This window comes from Aethalodelphis obliquidens, unplaced genomic scaffold, assembly GCF_003676395.1.
Source record: "Aethalodelphis obliquidens isolate GAN/ISIS:26980383/991018 unplaced genomic scaffold, ASM367639v1 scaffold69, whole genome shotgun sequence".
Lineage (NCBI taxonomy): Eukaryota > Metazoa > Chordata > Mammalia > Artiodactyla > Delphinidae > Aethalodelphis > Aethalodelphis obliquidens.
Genome location: NW_020838013.1, coordinates 6,584,130 through 6,607,097, shown reverse-complemented (window position 1 = coordinate 6,607,097; position 22,968 = coordinate 6,584,130). Strand labels below are relative to the sequence as shown.

At 54.5% G+C, this 22,968-nt stretch overlaps 1 protein-coding gene across 3 annotated transcripts in view; it reads right to left on the bottom strand.

The window, feature by feature from the left end:
- The window catches only part of ANO1 (anoctamin 1), an 89,990-nt gene that overhangs the window by 59,093 nt on the left and 7,929 nt on the right, over positions 1 to 22,968 (bottom strand). For all 3 annotated transcript variants that reach the window (XM_027090101.1, XM_027090103.1, XM_027090102.1), the window contains exons 3-7: positions 9,009 to 9,107; positions 8,105 to 8,256; positions 6,542 to 6,596; positions 3,296 to 3,347; positions 423 to 478 (exon numbers count right to left, since the gene is read on the bottom strand). In XM_027090101.1, coding sequence (XP_026945902.1) covers positions 423 to 478; positions 3,296 to 3,347; positions 6,542 to 6,596; positions 8,105 to 8,256; positions 9,009 to 9,107 — 414 coding nt within the window. The remainder of the gene's footprint in view (positions 1 to 422; positions 479 to 3,295; positions 3,348 to 6,541; positions 6,597 to 8,104; positions 8,257 to 9,008; positions 9,108 to 22,968) is intronic.

Genomic DNA, 22,968 nt, shown 5'->3' with positions numbered 1-22,968 from the left:
TTGTCAGGGGGATACCAGTGGGATTTGGACATTCGGTTCAGGAAACTGGCCACTTGCTCTGCAGAAATAGATACAAAACAGAGCTCTCTGGTCATTCTGCCAGAGCCCGGGTGGGGTGGGGTGGGGTAGGGGAGACGGAGCCAGGGAAACTCCTTGTGGACCAGCTGGCCGTGAAGTTCAGATACGGCCGTGCAGAGTTTCTGCCACAAGTGCCCCTGTCTTGGTGGAATGATTCAGTAAGCATAGATGGCTCTGTGTGTGACTCTGGTCCCCACCTGGGGAACCAGGAAAGGCCGGGAGCGGCTGACGTTCACAGGAGCGTCAAAGCAGGAAGCCCCGACCACAGGATAACGAGAGCTCCCTCGGGGTTTGGAGAATCAAATGACGCGCAGAGATGAACTGTGTTTGTCAAGGTTACTTACATCGTGCAGTGGGTAGGCTGCCGAGTAAACGCCATTGGCCAGCAGGCTCGTGATGCCTTGAAAACAAAGGCAGAGAGAGGATTACGGACCAGGCCGGTCTCCAACGGCTCCGTGTTCAATCAGAGCGGTCCCAGGGCTGTCTCCATCACCGAGAATTTTCTCAAAGCGAGCCACACCTGGTTGCACAGAGCCCGACCACCTTTCTGGGGTTTCCTCCCCGGGTTCGACTAGGAGATGATAAAAACATGCTCTATTGGCAGAATTAGGAAGACACAGAGGAAACCCCGAGAGGAAGTTACATCTGGGAGGAAGGAGGTACCCCCAAACCTGCGATTCACCAGCTACCCCCGCCTGCTGGAGGGCAAACCTGCAGGTGAGGAAGGGGGATTGTAAGTGGTTAGAAAAGCTGAATCATGAGAAAAATATGGATGGAAAAATTGATGGTGTCAGAAAACACGCATACAATTTGGAATTAGATTTTAGGTTGATTGGAAAAGCCAGAGAGGAGGCCTGCGTGCCCCACGCGGGGGCAGAGGCACTTACCGTATTTACCACATTTTCGCCTTTTACTTAAAAGGGCAGAGTCCTTCTTTCTTCCCTCTCCTTGCCCTGTTTATACATCCGGCTATTAGTTACATGCAAAAGGGCCTGAAAGGATCAAAGCTGCATTTGGGGGGCAAAGCGCTCACTCACAGTCCAGCACTCCTGGGGGCAGGGGAACGATGGCCGGGCCCCTTGTTTGCTGCCTGAAGCCCCGCGCTGGGAGCAGGATAAAAATAACCACACCTGCACCTCCTAGAATCCAGAGGTGTGGGTTCGGGCACCCAGCCCCAGAAGACAGCGTCGTGAGGGGGTAAGGCAGAGCCCGGCCACGCATGGGTCTGGGGCTTCCCAGAGATCTGATCTTGTTTCGCACACATCCTTGGGGGCCAGGGCTGCCCAGGAGCTTCCACGAAGCCCTTTGCCGGTCACAGAACCCTCTGCCTGGATGAAGAGGCTTTCTAGGTGGTAAGGGGGTCAGATTTTTCAGTGGCCTGGCCAGCCCACTCTTGACTACTCTGCTGTGACACTGGCGGGAAAGGCACTCCCTGAAATCCACTTAAAAATAGACCATCTCCCCAGCTAGTGATCTGGAATGGTCAGGGCACCTAGGGACACTTAGAAATCCAAACCGGAGCCAGGTGGGAGCTCGTGGCCAAAGCCCCATGAGTGGAAAGTTCAGCTGCAGTAAAAAATGAACAAGGGGCCGGATTCAGGTTCACTGAGCCCCCCCACTGCCCCTCGAATGCTCTCAACACCGTGCTGCCACAGGTGCGCCCTCTACCCGGAAGCCTCACCCCTCCAATGTCATCTCATCAGAAGGACCTCTGATCACTGGTTCTACATCCCCCATCACTCCCCATCTCCCTCAGCCTGCAAGACTGTCTTCTGGTTTACCTTGTCAGCTCTCATCTGTTTCCATCCTCCGGAATGGAAGCTCCCTGAGGGTAGGGACCTTCCTGGCACAGAGGCTGGTGGGGGACCGAACCCATCCATGAATCTGGAGGTCAGGAGGGCTCGCAGACGAGGCCAGTGTGAAATGGGGTGCAGAGAAGGCCCCCCCATCTCTCTGCTTCATCACTGGCTCTGGGAACCAGCGCTGCCAGGGAACTGGCCACAGCATGGCCCGGGGCGGGGATCAGCTCAGCTGAGAAGGGCCAGACCCTGGACTCTCTGCAAACCTTCACAGCGACCGCACGAGTCTCCACCAGAAGGGACCCCACAGGGGCGCTAAAGGGAGACTGACTTCTGAGATGCATCGCTGGGACTAGACCCATGCTTCTCCCCACTTCTGGTGGCTGGGGCCCCCCTGGAGGACCTTGCTCCATCGGGGACAGTTTACCTGGCCTCCTCTCGACTCCTGAAAGTGTGTCCCCCGCCACGACTTAGTACACGGGCTTAGAAATTTCAGGCCCAGAGGGTGGGCCCGTGACTGACCACTGGCCACCCTGGGCAGCCTGGCTGAGCATGGAGGTGTCGTTCCCCCGCCCCCCGCTGCATCCTGGGCCTGCCCCAGACTTCAGCTGCGAGCATCTGAGTTCTCCCGGGAAGCCCATAGGCAAGGGCATCTCTCCTGAACCACAGGCTCGGAGCTTCAGATGCTTCCAGAGCATGAAGGATTGTGCCATGAGCTCCGCTCTCAGCGGGGCATAAAGCGGCTCGACAGGAAGGGGGGAGAGGCCGGGAAAAGGCATCACTTTGCCCTGAAACGTTTTGCAAACGTTTAGCAAACTCGGCCTGCGGTGGTGGGCAAGGGACCTGCATGGCGGGGCGCGGGGCGGGGGGGGTGGTTCCCTCTGCACGCTGTAATCGAGAAGGTTTTGCACCCGTGGTTGAGGTGGTCTGTAAACCGGTACCCGAGGAGCCCAGCGGGGCCAGTTTTGCGGCAGGTTCCGCCTAAGGGCACACGTCGAGGGGCACCCCTTCCAGCAAGGCCACGGCCCGGGTGGGGCACCTTCTAGACTGTGCGTGTGTCTGGCTGCTGCTCCGGCTGGAACCCTAACTACCTCCCCCTGGACTGTGAAGGTCAAGAGAGGGTCAGACCCCCTCGGTCACCCTCCAGTTTCCAGCAGCCAGGATTTACCGCCTCTGCGTTGAGAGGCTCCACAGGCCGCCACAGATGCCTCAAGCCAGAGAGGAGGATCCTTTCGTGCTTAAAAGGGTCGTAAAACCGCCCCTTGGTCCCGGAACGGCCCTCCTGCCTGAGACTGTTACACCAGCCTTAAATCAAAACCCTCTAAAAATCCCCAGGCCGGCCACCCGCCTCCCACGGAGAAGATGGAGCGGCAAGATTACGCCGCGAGAGGAGCGCTGAGCCCCAGGCACGCCCTTACCCATGCTGTACTTGGCTTTGGTACACGTCGTTCTCTTCAGGATTTCGTAGACCTGTTGTGGAGACAAGGGGGGGACCAGAGCTACACCATCACGGGTCACCGGGAAGGGAGGTGGTGACCGTCACCAGCGCCAGCCTCCTGCGTGCCCCAAGGATGCGGTCGGGATTGGCGTTCTTGGGGACAAGGTCACCTCGGAGGGCCCACGCTGCGCTTGGGCGCAGGAGTACGGGGGTCCTGTGCACTCTGCTGGTGGGTTTCCGCCCCTTTTGGCTGAGAGGTGAGCTGGAATGCAGAGGCATGAGGACTCCGCTGATACGACCACTCTCGGGTGTGGCCCTGAATGTTCTAGAAACCTGTGCCCCTTTTACGAACAAAACACTTCACTTTGCCGCCTCAGGAGCCCCGGCTTGGGGGTCTGCCTGCCTGGGTCTGCGTCCTTGTAGCCGTGTGGTCTTGCGCTAACTACCTCATGCTCCGTGCCTCAGTTTCTCCACCCACAAAATGGGGTGAAAAGAATTGGCCCTATGCCACAGACACGTGGGTCAGGGCACTCTAACCCCTCGAGACTCCCCCGAGGTCCCACCCTCCGGTTCCCCCCAGGCCCTGGGCCATCTGACCGTCTCTCCTCCTCTCCGTCCGCCCAGCCCTGTCCCAGCAGCCTGGCCTCCTGGCTGCCCCCCTCCCTCGCCAACCCTCTCCTGAGGCCACAGGGCCTTCACCACGGCTGTTTCTTTTGCCAGAAGTACTTCTCCCCTGAGAGCTAAATGGCTACAGAGCCACCTTAACCAACAGGTCGCCGGGCAGCCGCCGTCCCTGTTGCTCTGGCTTCTAACTTTGCTCTCTCTCTCTCTTTTTTTTTTTTTGGCCGCCCCACTCGGCTTGAAGGATCTCAGTTCCCTGACCAGGGATGAACATGGGCCCTGGCGGTGAAAGCGCCCTGTCCTATAACCACTGGACCTCCAGGCAGTTCCCTAACTCTGCTCTCTTGTCCCGGATTACTCCACCCCTGCCATGTGCCTGTTGCCTCCCTCACCTCCTGCCCATCTTGGGCAGACACCACGTGCTCAGTAACTGACTGATGAATGAGTGAATGGATGGATGACCCAGTTAGCTGGCTCTCTCCCTGGCATCTCTTGCATCTAATCAGTGGCCTCATCCTGACCTTGCTGATTCTCCCATAACCACCTCCTCCCTTCCACGTGCAGCCACAGCCCCCCTTCACAACCACCCCTGTGATCCCACACCCACCCTCCATCTGCCCTTCCACGACTGGCCACTGGCAGTGATCTTTCTAGGACCTTGCTCCACAACCATCTATGGCTCCCTAGTGCCTACAGGCTGAAAATCCAAGTCCTAAGACCAGCACCTCAGGTCCCTCCCCATTGTTCCTTGCTGATCCCGACTCCTACCCGCCTGCACACTGGGCCGCTAGCAGCACAGGGAAGGAGACAGGAGGGACTGTTATATCTTTGTCTAGAAGGACGTTGGGTCTCAAGACCACAGGGTCCAACTAACCAAGGGCAAAGTTTTGAGTCACCAAAGAGTTTCTCTGGAGCATTGGTGTTTTACAGACAGGCCTTCAGGGTCTCTGGGAGAGAGTGCCCCCCACCCCAGAGGTAATCGGAGTCATGGCTCGTTCAGTAACACTTACTGGCTCGGATAGAATTGCCTTCTGTGACTTGGGGATCCTGGTCTGAGCTCCATTTTAAAGTGGATTCTCCACGAGAGGGGGCCTAGAGCTTCCATTCACATACGACCCCAACCCCAGGCCACCACCCCGACAGCAAGAGTGAATTTATGGGGACTTCCCTGGCAGTCCAGTGGTTAGGACTCCGCACTTCCACTGCCAGGGGCCCGGGTTCGATCCCTGGTCGGGGAACTAAGATCCCGCAAGCCACATGGTGTGGCCAAAAAAGTAAAATAAAATAAAACAATAAAGTAAAAAAAGTAAAAAAAAAAAGAGAATGCATTTACGAATCTGCACCCAGCCCTGCGCTTCCAGGGGCGTCCTGGTGGCTCCAGATCGTGTAAAAACTGGGGCGCACATACGTGTGGAAACGCAGCGCGTGCCTCGGTTTCCCCAGCTGGCCATTCCAATTCTCTCCCATCCCAAAACGACAGAGAAAAAGAGAAACCGTTCAGGTTCAACTGCGTCTGGTTCTCCTGCGCGGTGGGTTTCCAAGAGGGAGAGCTTACCTCTCCTGGACCACACGTCAGCCTCGAGCTACATCGGCTGCTGACGTTTTTGCATAAACGAGTTCCTCATTGTTTATTATAAATTATGAGCCTTAATTGCTAGTTTCATCAGTAACATGGTCAATAATAAAAACCACAGCAGCGGCTACGTTCCCGGTGCTGCACCCAGGTTACCCTTGGTGTGGGCGCACGGCTGCCCTTTGGGCAGGACCCCACCTCGTCCCGTGTGCGAGTCGCGAGGCTGGGAGGGGACACAGGGTTGATGGGACCGGGCTCTGTCTGTCCAGGCGGTGGCCTGAGCCCCCCACGCCAAGGCAGCCTACACCACTCGCTGTCCTGTGCCTGGGTGCCCGCCCGTCTCAGGATGTGGCTGTGAGGCGCAGTTATCTGCTCAAGGTCAAGCCGCCGCCTCCTGCCAGCCCCGCCCCTCTGCTCGCCAGGCTGGGCTTTCTGGGCCAGGAAGAGAGAGAAGTGGCAGCTGGGCTGAGAGGTTAATACTTGTTCAGACAGAAGTTGGGTCCTGAGCCGTGCACAGCCCAGCTTGTTGGTGGACAACGTGGCGGCCGATGGATAAACGTTAAACCAATACCTGGAGTAGGGCAGGGCGGCCTGGTCAGGTTTCAAGCCACAGTTTGCTCGTCTGGCGAGGCTCTGGAAGTCTACCCAAACCCTCGTCCCTTTGCCTGCACCACCCCATCCCTCCTGCCAGGCCTGCCTGCTCACAAACCCCCAGAGAGGTGGGGACGTACAGATTCCACCGAGGGCAAGTGGCAAGGAGGCTGGAGAGGCGAGCTGGGAACTGCAAAGATGCGGGAACATTTTGAAATAACCCAGCGGGTCTGGAATCCCTCTGCTTCTTCCCTGCTGCTCCACCCCCGCCATCCCCTGGGCCCCTCGCAGCCCGCTGGTTTTATTATTCTAATTATTTCTGTCACAGACAATTAGAGCCCCTTCCACCCAGAGGAGCTCGGCTGAAATGAAATTATCATCCCGTTTCCCGGGGCCACCTTGCTGGGGAGCTATGGATTCCCACGAGGGAGCGATACTTACTATCGTACTCCGGGTTTTGCTGTCGAAAAAGGAATCCTTGTCAGACAGGTCAAATCTGTTGAAATTTTGGGAACAAAAAGAGACACAGCTCACTGGAGTCAGCGCTCCCGGTTTCCGAGGCCTTGGGGGACCACACTACCCCCGCGAGCGGTGACCGTGAAATTGACGAAGCTCTGTCCGCACGCCGGGTGTGATCCGACCCCGGGCATTTGGAAGAGTCTGTACATCCTCTCACCCCTCGGGGAGGCTGGGAGACCCCCGTGGGTGGGAAGTGACCCCGGGGGCAGACCTCCCTCGCCAAGGATCCCTCTTCCTTCCAATGACACCCTCGGGGGCAGTTTTAGTCTCTGCTGCAGCACTCCTGGGGTGATCCCACCATCGGACACTTTACTATTTAAGACAGTCTCCCTATAATTTCCAAATGGTTTCCGTCCTGAGGTCCTGGGCCACACAGAGATTTCCTAAGGCTTCCTGAGGGCAGAGGGATGTCTCTGGAACACGTTATTCGATTCCCAACACACTCAGCGTACAGCCGGGGAGGGCGACTCGGGGTTGGGGGTGGCCCAGAGCCTGGAGGTGAGCCAAGCCTGGCAAGGCAGGGGGTGCCAAGGGAGGTGGCCAGGGCCCTGGGGGTCATGGAAAGAGGGCGTCTCCCTCTAATGCGCGGGGGCCCGGGTCCTGGCGCTGGTGGGAGGAGTTGGGCCGGAGCCACTCCCTTCTCTCTTATGTCTCATCCCCCGGAGGATCGGGAAACAGCGAGTGAGGCATGTGGCCCCGGCCCTGTGACTAATGCCCTGGCCAGGGCGGAAGCCCCAGCTCTGAGCGGACGCTCTTCATGTCTTGTGGGACCAGGGGTGTCCAGGAGCCTCCCATCCCCTAGAGCTTGTCATCCTATCCCCACAGGATTCCCAGACTCCAAGCTTTCTATTCCCACCCCTGCCCTCGCTCCAGCTCTGCCCAGTGAGGCCCCACGGAGGCCTGGCAGCTGCCGCTGACCCAGGTGGCTACGCCTCACTGCCCCTCAGTAGCAGGGGAGGAGGGAAGGTTCCAGAATGGGTGCAGCCCTGCCAGGCAGCCATGCTGGCTGCGAGTCCGGGGCCTCAGGACTCCAGCTGGGGCTGCTTCTCGGTTCCTGGCGCCCAGAGCTCGGCAGCCTTCCGGAGGTGCAGCTAACCAGACCCGACTCCTCGGGACACATCCCAAGAGGGACAGAGCGGGGCGGGGGGAGGGTACCCAGGCCACTGCTTTGGGGCTTTAATCCCAGGCCCAGGCCTTCCCTCACATGGGCTCAAGTTAGTTTTCCCAAGTGTCACCCAGCAGGACAAGACTTGTTGTCCCCTTAACTCCTCAGTTAATAATGACCTTGGAAATTGTTTCCAGGGCCTCTTCTGTGCTCAGGAAGCACAAGCTCTTATGCGAATATGCTCCAGGGGCTGAAATCCCCCTTCACTGGGGGTTGGAGAACTCCCTCTGGCCTCGGAGGACCAAGTCCAACACGGGTTGGAATCACCACACAGCGGGCGGCCCTCGGGAAGGGCAAGCGGGAGGGGGGTCCCCACTCACAGGTGCTTCTTCTCCCGGGAGAAGGGATAGGAGAGCCTCTTCGTGGTCTGGGGTCTGTGCTCCGCCACCTTGGGCTGGATGGGGTCCGTCATCTTCTGGAGCACAGAGTTGATCTTTTTCAGGAGGCCACGGGTCTCATTAATGTGATACAGCTGCGGGCGAGGCAGGGAAGGGGGACGCATGTCATCTGCTGAACCATGACTCTGGGAATCTATTCTGAGACGGGCAGGGAACTAGCCCCCTGCCACAGAGACGGCCCGGCCTGGGAACAGGGGGCGGGGATGGGCCACGATGCCCCCTCCACGTCCGCGTTTCTAGATGAGCCTGAAAGCTCAGAGTTTCGGGAGATCCCAGCCAAAAGGGCAATTCTAGGACATTCCAGAGAACTTCCCCCAGCTTCATTTTTGTTTAAAAAGAGGTAATCCAAAGGATTCTGGAGGCTTTGAGAAGCTGGGAGCTGACTCACTCCCGAGAACAGCTTCGTCCCCCCTGCTTTCCTCCCCAAGGACAAAAGTAAACCCGACGCCTCGCTAAGCTCCTTGGACGCACTGGCAGACCGCTTCCCAGCCTGAAGCTGTCAGACATTAAGAAGAAAAGCCCCAGCAAGCGAGGAAATGGGATTAAAATGAGTCTGATAAATCAGCTGAAATACTGAAAGTACGAACGGTCAGAGCGGGAAGTTTCACTGTGTTTGTATCTATGAGAAATTCCCGGGCTCCTGCGGCATCTCTGGGGGAGCGGGTTATACTCTCCGCCCGCAGGACACGGGAGGCCTCCTGCCCTCCCGGGGGTGGGGGGGCTGAAGCTCCCTTGGGCTTTCGTAACAACTCAGACCCTCCTGATGACGTGCTCCTGCCGGGCAGCCCTGAAACGACCCCTGTGGAGTAGGGACGTCACCACTCACCTTCTTCGTCGGCATCTTCAGTTTCAAAAACTCAGCCTCTCTGCACAGCACGTTCCAGGGCGCGTGGATTTTTACAAATCCAACCCCGTGAATTTTCGTCTAGAGAGAGGGGAGAGGTCCTTGGTCAGCGTGGGCAGATGTTTGGGGCTGAAAACCATTTTCACCTTCGGGGACCACAGCAGTTTACGGGGCAGCTGCCTCTGCCTGTCACCTCATGGCTCCTCTGACGATGCTTTGAGGCACTGCTAGAATCCCCTCCTTCCAGATGATCGAAGCAAGCTGCGGGGCCGAGAGGGCTCCCCCAGGTCCCAAGGGAATGATAAACGGCCGGGAGGGTGCCTGGAGGGAGGTCCCCGATCCCACAACACCTGGGAAGTTCTCAGAGGGGTAGCCGAGGGGCCTCAGAGCGGCCTGAGACACAGAAGACCTTGCACAACTGAGAGCCCAGGCCCTTCGACTGAGTGGATGTACTCAGTGTCCCTGGGGTGCCCAAGCAGAGATGAGGAGGTGATGGTGAAGATGGTCCCCTCTGGGCATCTCTGTGGGGTCAGGACACACCTCTGTCTGGACCCGGCCACCCTCCGGGTTCCCTGGGTCAGCACTGCCTTTATCCTAATGTGAGAGGACTCGAGGTAACGCTGCATTCGAGTCCAGCCCCCCGCGCCCACTAAGCTGCTGTGAACTTGGACAAGTCATTTCTGGTCCAGCGTGTCTGAATGACAGGACTGGGCAGCTGAGGGCCCCTGAGTGCTGCCCCACCAGGAACCGCACAAGCTAAGAGCTTCGAGAACTGACTCCAACGAGCTCTATGGGAAAGGCAGGACCACTGCCCCCCTTTCACGGAGGGGAACACTGAGGCTTGAGAGATTAAGTCACCGCCTAGGTTCCTCAGCAAATTAAAACTAGAGCCATCGAATGATCCAGGCATCCCACCTCTGGGTAGTTATCCCCAGGAAATGACATTAGCACGTCCACATCAGCACCCCCACGTTCACTCAGCGTTACTCACGACAGCCAAGACACAGAAACAACTTGAGTGTCCTTGGACGGATGAATAGATCAAGAGAGTGTAGCCATATACAGCGCAGTATTATTCACCCATAAAAAAGAAGGAAATCCTGTCATTTGTGACAACATGGATGAACCTGGAGGACATTCTGCTACGTGAAATGGGTCAGAGAGACAAGCATTGCATGGTATCACTTATATGTAGAATTAAAGAAATGCTGATTTCATAGAAACGGTGTGGAGTAGAACGGTGTTTGCCAGGGGCTGGGTGGGGGGATGAGAATGGGCAGACAGGTCAGAGGGTACCAGCTTTCAGTTATAAGATTAAGTTTCGAGGACCTAATGAACAGCAGGGTGACTCTACTTACTAAGATGGTATCGTATACTTGAAAGATGTTGAGAGATCAAAGTGTTCTCAGCGCGTGCACGTGCGCGTGCACACACACACACACACACACACACACACACACACACACACGAGTTAACTGTGTGAGGTGACGGGTGAGTTAATTACCTCGATCTGGGTAACCATTCCACGGTGTCTATGTAAATGAAGTCATCACAGTGTAGACTTTAAATATACACAAATATATTTGTCAATTACTCCTCAATAAGGTTGGGGGTGGAAAGTCAGGGCCTGGCATCTTGCAGCTGGCGGGTGTGGGAACCCGGGTTCACATGCGGGCCATACACACTCTTAATCGTGGGTGAGACCACACACATCCCAACAACTCTCTAGTTTTCTGGTTTTCTGTGTTCCCCTCACCTTTCGTGTTTAAGAGATTGCCTTTACTGAGCGAATAGCATCAATGTGGCGATAACACGTTTCCCCACCTAAGACGCAGGTAACACCAGCAGACTTCCCAATCACCCGAGATAACTGGGGTTCCCCATTGCAACAAAAAGCACAGAAACACAATATTCCCCTCAGACAGAGCCGCCCTATGGCAGTGGGGTCCTCAGTCCACCAGCCGTCTCAAGGGGACCCCCGGGGGCTTGGAGCCCACGCTGGGCCCCCAGGTTGAGGTCCCACTTCACCTTTCCACAATTCCGGGGGTCCTGGCAGAAGGGAGCCAGGCCACGGCAGGGGGTGTGTGTGGCCGGCACTCGGGACTCGGTACGGGGCTGACTCGGGTCTGCGCTGGGCCCTGAGCCCCAGGTCCCGTCACCAGCCTCAGAGTGTACACAGCTCATGGGATCACTGCAGGGTTTTGGCAAAAGGCAACGGAGTCAAAGTCACTTGGGACTGATTTTTAGGAAAAAATCCTCCGTGGTCCAAACGCACTCGACCAGCGCCAGCCTCGGTCCCCAGTGAGACGTGGGGCTCCTGCCTCACCTCGAGAGAAGGGCCACACCTGCTGGGAGAACTCCAGCTCATCTCTCCATCTCTGATGAAGAGGCGCCCATGCCCCCCACAACCAGAAGAGCGAGCCTCTCCCCGGGGCCTCAGTGTCACCGCACAGGCCTTGTCTATGTGGCCCCAGCAGGCAGGCGAGTCCTGTCCAGAGCCTCCCAGCTCACTGGCCCTGCTGCCCACGTCGGGGCAGCATAGATGCTGCGTATGTCCACTGAACGAGCGGATGAAGTCCCCTAACAATGATGATGACGGGTGGGGGGAGAGGAGGCTGGGCCCCACCGGGCGCTCGCTACGTGCCAGGCCCTGCTTCAGGCATCTGTGCGTATCAACTCACTTAACCCCACGACAGGCCCGTGAGGGTGATCCTGCCACTGTCCTCACCTTGGAGCCCAGAGGTTCACACTCTGCACGTTCACTGTGAGTGTCCAGGGCAGGCTGCAGCCAACGGCCACAGACTGGGCAGCTTTAACAACACAGATTCATTCCCTTCCAGTTCTGGAGCCAGAAGTCTGTGATCAAGGTGTGGGCAGGGCCGCGCTCTCTCCAGGGGAGGGGCCGCCGGGGACCCCAGGCCTTCCTGGGCTTGTGGCCATATCCCCCCAGCCTCTGTGCCCATCTGCACAAGCCTCCTCCCCTGTGTGCCTCTGTGTGTCAAGTCTCCCTCTCTTTTCTCTTCCAAAGACGCCTGTCATTGGATTTAGCGCCCACACGCATCCAGGATGCTCTGGTGCAGAGATCAGTAACTGACGTACATCTGCCGAGACGCTTCTTCCGAATAAGGTCCCATTTGCAGATTCCAGGAGGACGGCTTTTGGAGCTGCCGCTTGGCCCACGATACTCACCATGAAGCAGCAGGTCAGAGCCCCACGGGGCTTGGTGCAGGGAGCTTATCAAGGTGGCTGGAAGCTTCGAAGAAGCAGGTCCAGGAGCTGGGTCCTGAGGCTGCTTCCAGGACCAGGCTGCTCGGGCACAGCGACCAGACGCGCAAGGCTCGAGGTGTGCTGGCTGGCGTGAGGCACACCTGCAGGGAGCCTGGAGCCTGACACCACGGCCCAGGGCTGGGGACTCAGCGGCGCGTGGACTAGTGTGGAGCAGACGAGGCAGCCCGGGGGCTCGGGCAAGGGGAACCGAGATCTTCCTGCTGCCCTCAAGGGGCAGGTCGGGTGGGCACCGGGGGCGGCCATGGGTTGGGCGGCCTGGGTCTGAGTCCTGGCGGGCTGCTGTGTTGTCTCCAGCAAGTGACTCCACCTCTCTGAACCCCCTTTTGCTCATCTGCAAATCTTTGCAGTACAAGACTTGCTTCACAGCTGGGGGAGTCCCTGGTGCTCCTAACACTTCCATCCAGCCCCGTGGCTGGGGCTACGGCTTCTGTCCGTGGCCCCGAGGCTGGTGAGACCACGCCTGCGTGGACTCCTTTGGCCAAGAAGCTTGAAGCCGCCTCCCCAGCTCCAGGAAGCCCTGGGGGCACCATGAAATGACCGAGAAGTGAGCATGGACGGCCCCGTGAGGCAGACCCCCTCTTTCCCGTTACGGCCCAAGTTTATTTCTGTGCCCAGTGCTCAGCCGCATGCAAAGACCCAAAATATATTCTTCCAAGTCCGTGGCGAGCTCTCTCGATGGTGGTCAAGGACCAGTGCCCGGGCTGGCCTCCCTGGGAAAACACGCTCCGCTGTTTACGTGAGCAGTGGGGTCCCTCCCAGGGAAATATCTGGCAGGATTGGGGAAAGGGGTCGTGGGACCGGTTGGACAAGAACACATACAGGATGTTTTAAACCTTGGTGCCCGGCCTGACAGCAACCCGCCCCTGCAGGAAGAAATCGTGAGATGCCGGGTCCCCTCCCTGAGCCAGATGCCCCAGAGCCGTGGGTTCTGTCCTGACTCTGGTCCCTCTGGTGTGGGGAGGTTGGAGGCCACAGAACTGCCGGGGCCGCGCACCGTGGCGTGGGCGTGGGGAGGGCCAGGGGTCAGGGTCCCGCAACGGCCTGCCACCAAATGCTGGACAAAATAAATAAATAAAATAAATGTCCATGCCAAGACCATGCCATCCAAGGGGTTTCTACCGATGCAGACACTTGGGCGGGAGCGGGGAGGGAGGTTTCTGCCCCAGGCCCGCCCAAGATGGGGAGTCTAACAGAAGACCCTCCCCCATGGAGCCGGCCCCCCATGAGATGACACTTTCAGGTGACCCAGAAAGGGCTCCCTCCTCCAACCCTGGGAATTACAAGGAAGGCAGTCCTGGCGCTGAGCAGGAAAGGGAGGGAATGAGGACCTCCCGAGAAGTCCTGGTCCGAAAGGCCACGGCCCCAGTGGGTCTGGGGACCTCAGCCTGTGGCCTTGGCTCAAGGTGGTTCTGTCTATAATGCCCTCAGATGTGACGAATGCAAGCCTTTCTGGACAAGGGCGTCTTCCTCCTGGGCTTGGGGGACTCCCCCCACCGATCATGGGCTCCATAAGGGTGGTGGTCAGTGGGCAAGGGCGCCAGGCCCACCAGGAACGAAGACGGCTGGAGGAGAACCAGCAGAAGTGACGCCTTCAGCCTCGGGATTCTGCGAGGATTAGATGGATAATAAATCCACTGTGCTCACCTTGTTTAAAGAAATAAACCTCAGGACAGAAAGGTTCTGCAAAGGACAGGAAGCTATTAAAGAATGACACAGCCAACTGGGAAAAGAACCAAACAGAGCTCGCAGAAATAAAAAAGTGTCATAATGAGAAGTGAAAATTCAACAGACACGTTCGAAGGTACTTGACCTCTCCAAGGAAAGGGAGACACATGGGCGTACAGCAGGGAGTTGCCAGTAAGGAGATGCCAGTGAGGTATGCAACCCTCCACAACTCCCCTGCTCTCAGGAAGAAAAAACCAGCCTGATCTGTAGCTGCAGCATTTGCCAATTTCCACAGTGTAAATACTCCCGCCATGGCCTATCTCAAGCTACCAAAGTGTTAACACCCGGCTGGCAGAATTCCTGATGAGCCAGAAAGAGCTGACTCCGGCACACCACGGGCCTAGAGACACAGGAGGACGTCAGAACTGCAGCCAGAGTGGCACAGATTTTAGTCTGCCTACTTGGGACCCGGGCAGAGTTGCCCTTGGGGAACTTTAAAGACATGACTTTTAAAGTGTCCAGAATATACTTTATAGCAAGTATGCTTCCGCAAAACCAAGACAGACCCAAAGGAAGTCAGGTGGGGTGTGTAAAAGCCTCAGCACTTAAGATTCAAGAGACATAAAATCTTTAGGGCCAAAGAAATGAATGCGTAATGGTGGAATTGTGGAGAAATGAGAGCTTCAGGACTAGACAATGGCCCCTAACATCCCACTGTAGGAGAGGCTCATGGCAGAGGCACTAAGCCTGGGGATGGGAGTGGGGGGCTGAAGACCACATGGCTCAGGGCAAAGAGCGTGACACTTGGAGCCATGACCCAGGTTCAAGTGCTGGCCCTGCCCCTGTTGGGCCCGGTGGCCTTGGTCTCCTTGCCCCGCCTCTCAGAGCCTCAGTTCCTTCCCTCTGTAAAGGGATCTGATCCCTGTGCCACACGGCAGGTTAGGGCACCCATACCAGGCGGGATGGGGTTTGCTTCCAAACTGACAAGTCCCTGAGAATGTCTGTTGCGCCTTTGTCCCTTATACATGCGGATGTCGGGATTAGACCTCGGGTTCCTCAGAGTCAAGGACCCCCACCCCAACGCCCAGCCTGCGAGGAGGGGCCGCTCCTCTGTGCTCATCATCATCTTATCCAAGCCCCAGAGACGCCTCAGAAACCACTCACGCCTGCAAAAACTCAGCTGAAAACTGCAAAAAACATGTCCCCCTGCCTGTGCCATGACCACCCCTCCGGGAGGAAGGACGGGCCATCACCTCCATTCTACAGATGGGAAAACTGAGGTCCAGAGGGGGAAGCCACTTGCCTGAGGCTGCTCGGCCAGGAAGCGGCTGAGCAGGGTCTGGACCTACACACGTGGCCCCGACAGGGGCCAGGCGGGGTCTGAGCCTCATTGGGAGCTCAGATATACTCACCACCTGATGCTGCATCCCAAAGTTTGGCGTGGAAGCAGCACCTATCCTCCCTCAGTCAGTTCCTCACTTGCTTTTCAAAAGCAACATCCACAAAGATGGGAAACAGATGTCATGACGGCCCACACCAGCTTCGGGTAGGAACACGGAGAAACGACAGCCCACCACAGCCCCGGGGTGAGGAGAGGAGCCCCGAAGAGCAGCATGAAAGCAAACTGATTTTACAGGGTCCGCGTGTCCGCGGCCTTAACAATTCTGCCAAAGCCGGGGTCAAGTTCACCTTCAGGGCAGTGCGGGCCTCGGTCACCTCCAGCACACAGCCGGCATTTTAGTGTGTGGCCTTCTTGGCAATCGCCAGTGGACATAAATAATGTCCCAGCTTTGAGGCTGGACTTGAAAAACGCTGATGGATTTCAGTTGCAAGGAAACGTGTTGGCCACAAGCTGCTCTTGTCCGTTTACTGGGAACCCTGGATGCTGACCCCACTGCCGCTGGGGGGTAGGGTGGGAGGAGGGGCTCCTTGAGAGGGAAGGCCTGGGGCGCCTGTCTCCACGACCTTTTCCTCCCTCGTTTCCTATCATGTGTGCTGTCCCAGGGGGTCTCTGACATGACACCCCTCTTGGACCCTCATGTGTGAAACCTACTTAGGGGGCCGTCCTCTGGATCAGGCGCCAGACCCTACCTTGACACCCAGGGCCCCTCTCCTGCAGGGAAGCAGCGTTCACACTGGGTTCCTCTGAGCTTGCGGTGCCTGGGGGAGGGTGGGAGCAGTGGGGAACCTATGGTTAGAGCCTGTTGGCCAGGCTCAATCTCTATCCATCCTATAATCAGGGTTATGAGCACGTTTCTTCCAGACCCATCACTTCCCTCTCCACGGTTCTTGGCCCAGTGGACCCAGTACGGGGGTCTCTGCCTGGGGCTACCTCTGGGGCACTGAATAGAGGATCAGGGGCTTGCGTGGATGTTGGGGGCCCCTTTCCTGGGATGTTTCTGATGGCTCATGGGGAACAGGCTTGCACGGTCCTCACGCCTCCAAGTATGGTCCAGGGCCGGCCACTTCCTATGCCCTGGGAACAGGTTAGAAGTGCAACGTGAAAGAACGCAGACCTGCTGAGTCAGAGCCCGCATCTCAGCAGGACCCCACGGGGTTCCCGTGCACCGAGGCAGCCAGGCCAAGGCTCTGTCCCCCCAGACCACCTGCCCCGCTCTGCCCTCCAACCATGAGCCATGCCTCCCCAACCAATGCTGCACCTCTAGGCATCCTGCCTGAGCCACCCAACTCCTGGGATAACACCCCTGTGCAGAGCCTCAGCTCTGTAGCGCGGTGAATGGTACCCCCCAAAAGAGACGTCCACATCCTAACTCCCCGTATCTGTGAATGGGACCTTATTCGGAAATGGGGTCTTTGCAGATGTAATCAAGTGAAGATAAGGTTATACTGGATTAGGACGCGCCTTAAGCAGAATGACTGGTGTCCTTATGAGAAGAGGAGAGACGTACAGAGGAGGCCATGTGAAGACGAGGTGCAGGTTGGAGGGACGCGGCCACAAGCCCAGGAACACCCGGATCCCCCAGAAGCTGGAAGAGGTGAGAGGAATGCCCCCCTAGAGCCTTGGGAGGGAGCAAGGCCCTGCTGACACCTTGACTTTGGACTTCTGGCCTCCAGAACTGGGAGGGAATCAACTTGTGTTGTTTTAAGCCCCCCCAAGTTTGTGGTCATTGGTTCCGGCAGCCCCAGGACACTCACTGTTCTGTGTCCCTAAGAACCGCCCCCCACTGTGCCCTGAGCCAGGCCGGTCTTCCACTGGTCATCACGGGATGTCTTCACAACAATAAACCTCCTGACTCGGGAGGAAGGCTCGCACGGCACACAGGGGCCCCATCCGTGTGTGGCTCGTGGCCCACGCTGCCCAGGAGCGGCTCAGTCTCACACACCCGCTGGCCCCTGGGGGAGCAAAGGCAGGTCACACACCTCTGCGCTGCTGGTGACCTCCATGTGCTGCCTGGTCACAGCCGGGCCAGCAGAGAGTTGAGGGGGGGTTCTCAGGTGTTCAGGAGGCCTTATTTAACCGCCCCCCCATTTCTCTCGCTCTCACTTCCCTTTTGCCGCCTCCACGCCCACCCCTCCCCCCCCATCCGGCCTTTAAAGCAGGCTCTCGATATTGGCTCCCCGGGGATATTGGCGACGTCTGGGGACATTTTTGGTTGCGTTTAGGGATGTTGCAAAATACTGGACGCCAGCAGTGCCGAGGCTGAGAAATCCCGCCTTAAAGCAATGATGCTTCATCTTTTGGGCGTCATTGTTTGAGTATCTGATGGATTCCACGGATTGTTTTCTCCCCAGGAAAGTGCACAGAAGTCCCTAAATTTTGCTTCAAAGTGAGTAAGATTGTGCGATTGGGCTCTCTCTCCGAGGCTATCTTGTTCCCCAAACTGCAAACCCTTTCACTCCTTGTAATCAGAGCACACACCGGGAATGAGTCATGAGCCGGGCATCTCTCTGCTAATCTCACTGGCAGGGGACCGTATACGCCCGCAGGCTGCACGCACCCGGCCGGCTGGCCGGCCGGCCCCTGAGTAGATTCTGGTCTCAGGTGAAAGCAACAGGCTGCAGCGAACGCAGGTCCTTTCAACAGCCTCAGGGCCTAGTTCACCTCAGAGGGAAGCTCGGATTGCAGGGGCCCGTGGGAAACTCGTTTATGATCTGAAAGACTACAGCAGGAAGATGGCTCACACTCAACTCCAGCTGCTTTGAAACCTTGAACTGTCTAGTTTATGCCACAGTAATATTTTCATTTAAAAAAGACCCAATCTGCATGAAGAACCTAGGGGCAAGACGGGAATAAAGACACAGACCTACTAGAGAACGGACTTGAGGATATGGGGAGGGGGAAGGGTAAGCTGTGACAAAGTGAGAGAGAGGCATAGACATATATACACTACGAAACGTAAGATAGATAGCTAGTGGGAAGCAGCCGCATGGCACAGGGAGATCAGCTCGGTGCTTTGTGACCACCTAGAGGGGTGGGATAGGGAGGGTGGGAGGGAGGGAGATGCAAGAGGGAAGAGATATGGGAACATATGTATATGTATAGCTGATTCACTTTGTTATAAAGCAGAAACTAACACACCATTGTAAAGCAATTATACTCCAATAAAGATGTTAAAAAAAAAAAAAAAGAAAGACCCAACTGAAAAACTGAAACTATTTCCTCTAAGATCAGTAACAAGACAAGGTTGCCCACTCTCACCACTATTATTCAATATAGTTTTGGAAGTTTTAGCCACAGCAATCAGAGAAGAAAAAGAAATAAAAGGAATCCAAATCAGAAAAGAAGTAAAACTGTCACTGTTTGCAGATGACATGATACTATACATAGAGAATCCTAAAGATGCCACCAGAAAACTACTAGAGCTAATCAATGAATTTGGTAGAGTAGCAGGATACAAAATTAATCCCCAGAAATCTCTTGCATTCCTATACACTAATGATGAAAAATCTGAAAGAGAAATTAAGGAAACACTCCCATTTACCATTGCAACAAAAAGAATAAAATACCTAGGAATAAACCTATCTAAGGAGACAAAAGACCTGTATGCAGAAAACTATAAGAAATTGATGAAAGAAATTAAAGATGATACAAACAGATGGAGAGATATACTGTGTTCTTGGATTGGAAGAATCAACATTGTGAAAATGACTATGCTACCCAAAGCAATCTACAGATTCAATGCAATCCCGATCAAACTACTAATGGCATTTTTCACAGAACTAGAACAAAAAATTTCACAATTTGTATGGAAACAGAAAAGACCTCGAGTAGCCAAAGCAATCTTGAGAAAGAAAAACGTAGCTGGAGGAATCAGGCTCCCGGACTTCAGACTATACTACAAAGCTACAGTAATCAGGACAGTATGGTACTGGCACAAAAACAGAAATATAGATCAATGGAATAGGACAGAAAGCCCAGAGATAAACCCACACACATATGGTCACTTTACCTTTGATAAAGGAGACAAGAGTATACAATGGAGAAAAGACGGCCTCTTCAATAAGTGGTGCTGGGAAAACTGCACAGCTACGTGTAAAAGAATGAAATTAGAACACTTCCTAACACTGTACACAAAAATAAACTCAAAATGGACTAAAGACCTAAATGTAAGACCAGACACTATGAAACTCTTAGAGGAAAACAGGCAGAATACTCTGACATAAATCACAGCAAGTTCCTTTTTGACCCACTTCCTAGAGAAATGGAAATAAAACCAAAAATAAACAAATGGGACCTAATGAAACTTAAAAGCTTTTGCACAGTAAAGGAAACCATAAAAAAGACAAAAAGACAGCCCTCAGAATTGGAGAAAATATTTGCAAATGAAGCAACTGACAAAGGATTAATCTCCAAAATATACAAGCAGCTCATGCAGCTCAATATCAAAAAAACAAACAATCCAATCCAAAAATGGGCAGAAGACCTAAATAGACATTTCACCAAAGAAGATATACAGATTGCCAACAAACACGTGAAAGGATGCTCAACATCACTAATCATTAGAGAAATGCAAATCAAAACTGCCTCACACCGGTCAGAATGGCCATCATCAAAAAATTTACAAACAATAAATGCTGGAGAGGGTGTGGAGAAAAGGGAACCCTCTTGCATTGTTTGTGGGAATGTAAATTGATACAGCCACTATGGAGAACAGTATGGATGTTCCTTACAAAACTAAAAATAGAACTACCATATGACCCAGCAATCCCACTACTGGCATATACCCTGAGAAAACTATAATTCAAAAAGAGTCACATACCACAATGTTCATTACAGCACTATTTACAATAACCAGGATATGGAAGTGACCCAAGTGTCCACTGACAGTTGAGTGGATAAGAAAGATGTGGCACATATATACAATGGAATGTTACTCAGCCATAAAAAGAAACAAAATTGAGTTATTTGTAGTGAGGTGGATGGACCTAGAGTCTGTCATACAGAGTGAAGTAAGTCAGAAAGAGAAAAACAAATACCAAAATACCATATGCTGACACATATATATGGAATCTAAAAAAAAAAAAAAAAAAGGTTCTAATGAACCTAAGGGCGGGACAGGAATAAAGACACAGACGTAGAGAATGGACTTGAGGACACGGGGAGGGGGAAGGGTAAGCTGGGACAAAGTGAGAGAGTAGCATGGACATATATACACTACCAAATGTAAAATGGATAGCTAGTGAGAAGCAGCTGCATAGCACAGGGAGATCAGCTTGGTGCTTTGTGACCACCTGGAGGGGTGGGATAGGGAGGGTGGGAGGGAGACACAAGAGGGAGGAGATACGGGGATATATGTATATGTATAGCTGATTCACTTTGTTATACAGCAGAAACTAACACAACACTGTAGAGCAATTATACTCCAATAAAGATGTTAAAAAATAAAAAAGACCCAATCAACTGCTGGAAACGCTTCCTAAGCTCTCGAGCTAAGTTATCAATGAAATTGTGGGTCACTGTGATCTTGTGATTTGTAATAAGAAATAGATTTTCAGTCTTTGTCTCCCGGTCCTGGCACAGAGTTCCTAAAACTCTAGGAATTTCCTAAGTGGGGAGAGCAATAATGGTGTCTCTTGTTAGGTGAATGAGGTGACTTTTTGGAAAGAACCTCCTTTCCAAAGGATGGGGGCTGGTTGCCAGGGGAACCAACCATGTAGTTAGAAGGTTGGAACTTCTGGTCCCTCCCCGGATGTCTGGGCTGGTGCGAAGGGCTGCAGGTTGAATCAATCGCCGATGGCCAGTGATCTAATCAGTCGTGCCTGTGTAATGAATCCTCTATAAAGACTCGAAAGGTCAGGGTCTGGAGAGCTTCTGGGTTGGTGAACACATGCAGATCTGGGGAGAACGGTGCTCAGAAATCATGGGAGCTCCACGCCCTTCCCTCACACCTTGCCCTGTGCCTCTCTTCCATCTGGCTGTTCCTGAGTTATTTCCTTTTATAATAAACCAGTGATCTAGTAAGTAATATGCTTCTCTGAGTTCTGTGTGTTGCTCTAGCAAATTAATAGAACCCCAAGTCCTTAGAACCTCTGAACTGTAGCCAGTGGGTCAGAGCACAGGTGACAACTTGGGCTTGCAAATGACGGCTGGTGGGGGGTGGGTGGCCTTGTAGAGCCCTTAACCTTGGGGTCTGATGCTACCTCCAGATGGGTAGTGTCCAAACTGAGTTAAGTTGTAGGACATCCAGCTGGTGTCGGAGAAGTGCTGAGTGGCGTGGGGAAAACAACCCGTACGTGTTGGAATTGGGGGCAGAATCCTCATCACTTATTGGGACAATTCAATCTTTTTTGGGGGGTCGTAATCAATGTCTTTACATTTGCTATTTATTTCAGAGTCATGGAGTTTCTAAAAAGATATGTGTGGTGTAGTATTCAATTGGACTTGGAAAGATTCTTTCTTCTCTCCTTCGTGAGCACGGCCATTCCATTTCCATATGAGCAAAAAGATATGATTGAATATTCACGTCAGCCAATGAGAATTCCCTGACTGCCAGACTGAGTTAAGTACTTTATGACAATCCAGTGATATAAACACGATTGTTATCTCTGTTTGACAGATGGGGAAGCTTAAAAAGTCTTGCAAAGGACAGGTAGAGGGTCTGGGACCTGGCCCGGAGAGGGAGAGTGAATTACCAGACCCAGGGGGTGCGGATGTCCTTTCAAACATGAGATTTCAGCGCTGTAGTCAGGAAAGTGAGAGAGAGGAAATCTCTCGGTCGTGTAACACTGCGCCCAAGATCACAGCTCCCAGGAGAGGCCTCTGCCACCAGCCTCCCTCCGGCCTCCCCTGCCTCCAATGGAGGCTGTTTGTTCCTCCAATTATAAAGGACACTCTGAATTCAAGCCTGTATCGTAGCAGTATTGTTTTGACAAAAGGCCGCGGGGCTGGCCGGGCGGGACTGGGAAAAGTCCGCATGAATGACTGTTCTCTCTCCCGAGCGGCCTCAGCTCAGGTCTAAGACAAAGTGAGACAGAAACCTCCAAAGGACCAGCACAGGCCTGTCTGCAGCTGCGGCCCTCAAAGTCAGGGAGACAGGCTCTCCGCCACCCGGTCAGGATCCAACCTTTGCTTCCTGACCATCAAAGCGTCTTAAGGCCCCTCGCGCCCTCGCAACTCCAGTGGGAACCAACCCTACAGCCAGAGCTCACCCACACCTGCCGGCAGCCAAAGCGTCACCCAGAGGGGTGGTCCCCGTTGAGAGCAAGATGCCTCTACCACTAGCCTGGCCGAGGTAGAATGAGTCCCGCTGAGCATACCTGGCTGCTTTCGGGGGAAGTAACGTCATCTTGCGAAACAGCGTTCACACCGGCTCCGCTGTCGTAGATTTCTATTCTAGGTACCCCAAAAGCCTCCTTATCAGCAGGCCAAAGCGTTCACTATTTAAGGACGCGGTGGTTCTCACTGATGGAAATAGCAAAACTAATACCAACTTCTATTTTAAACATTCACGATGGACCCGTGGGTCCCTAAGTCAACCTGCTGACTACTTTTTCTGCTCCTAATGTGTTGTAGAGACTTTGGCTGACT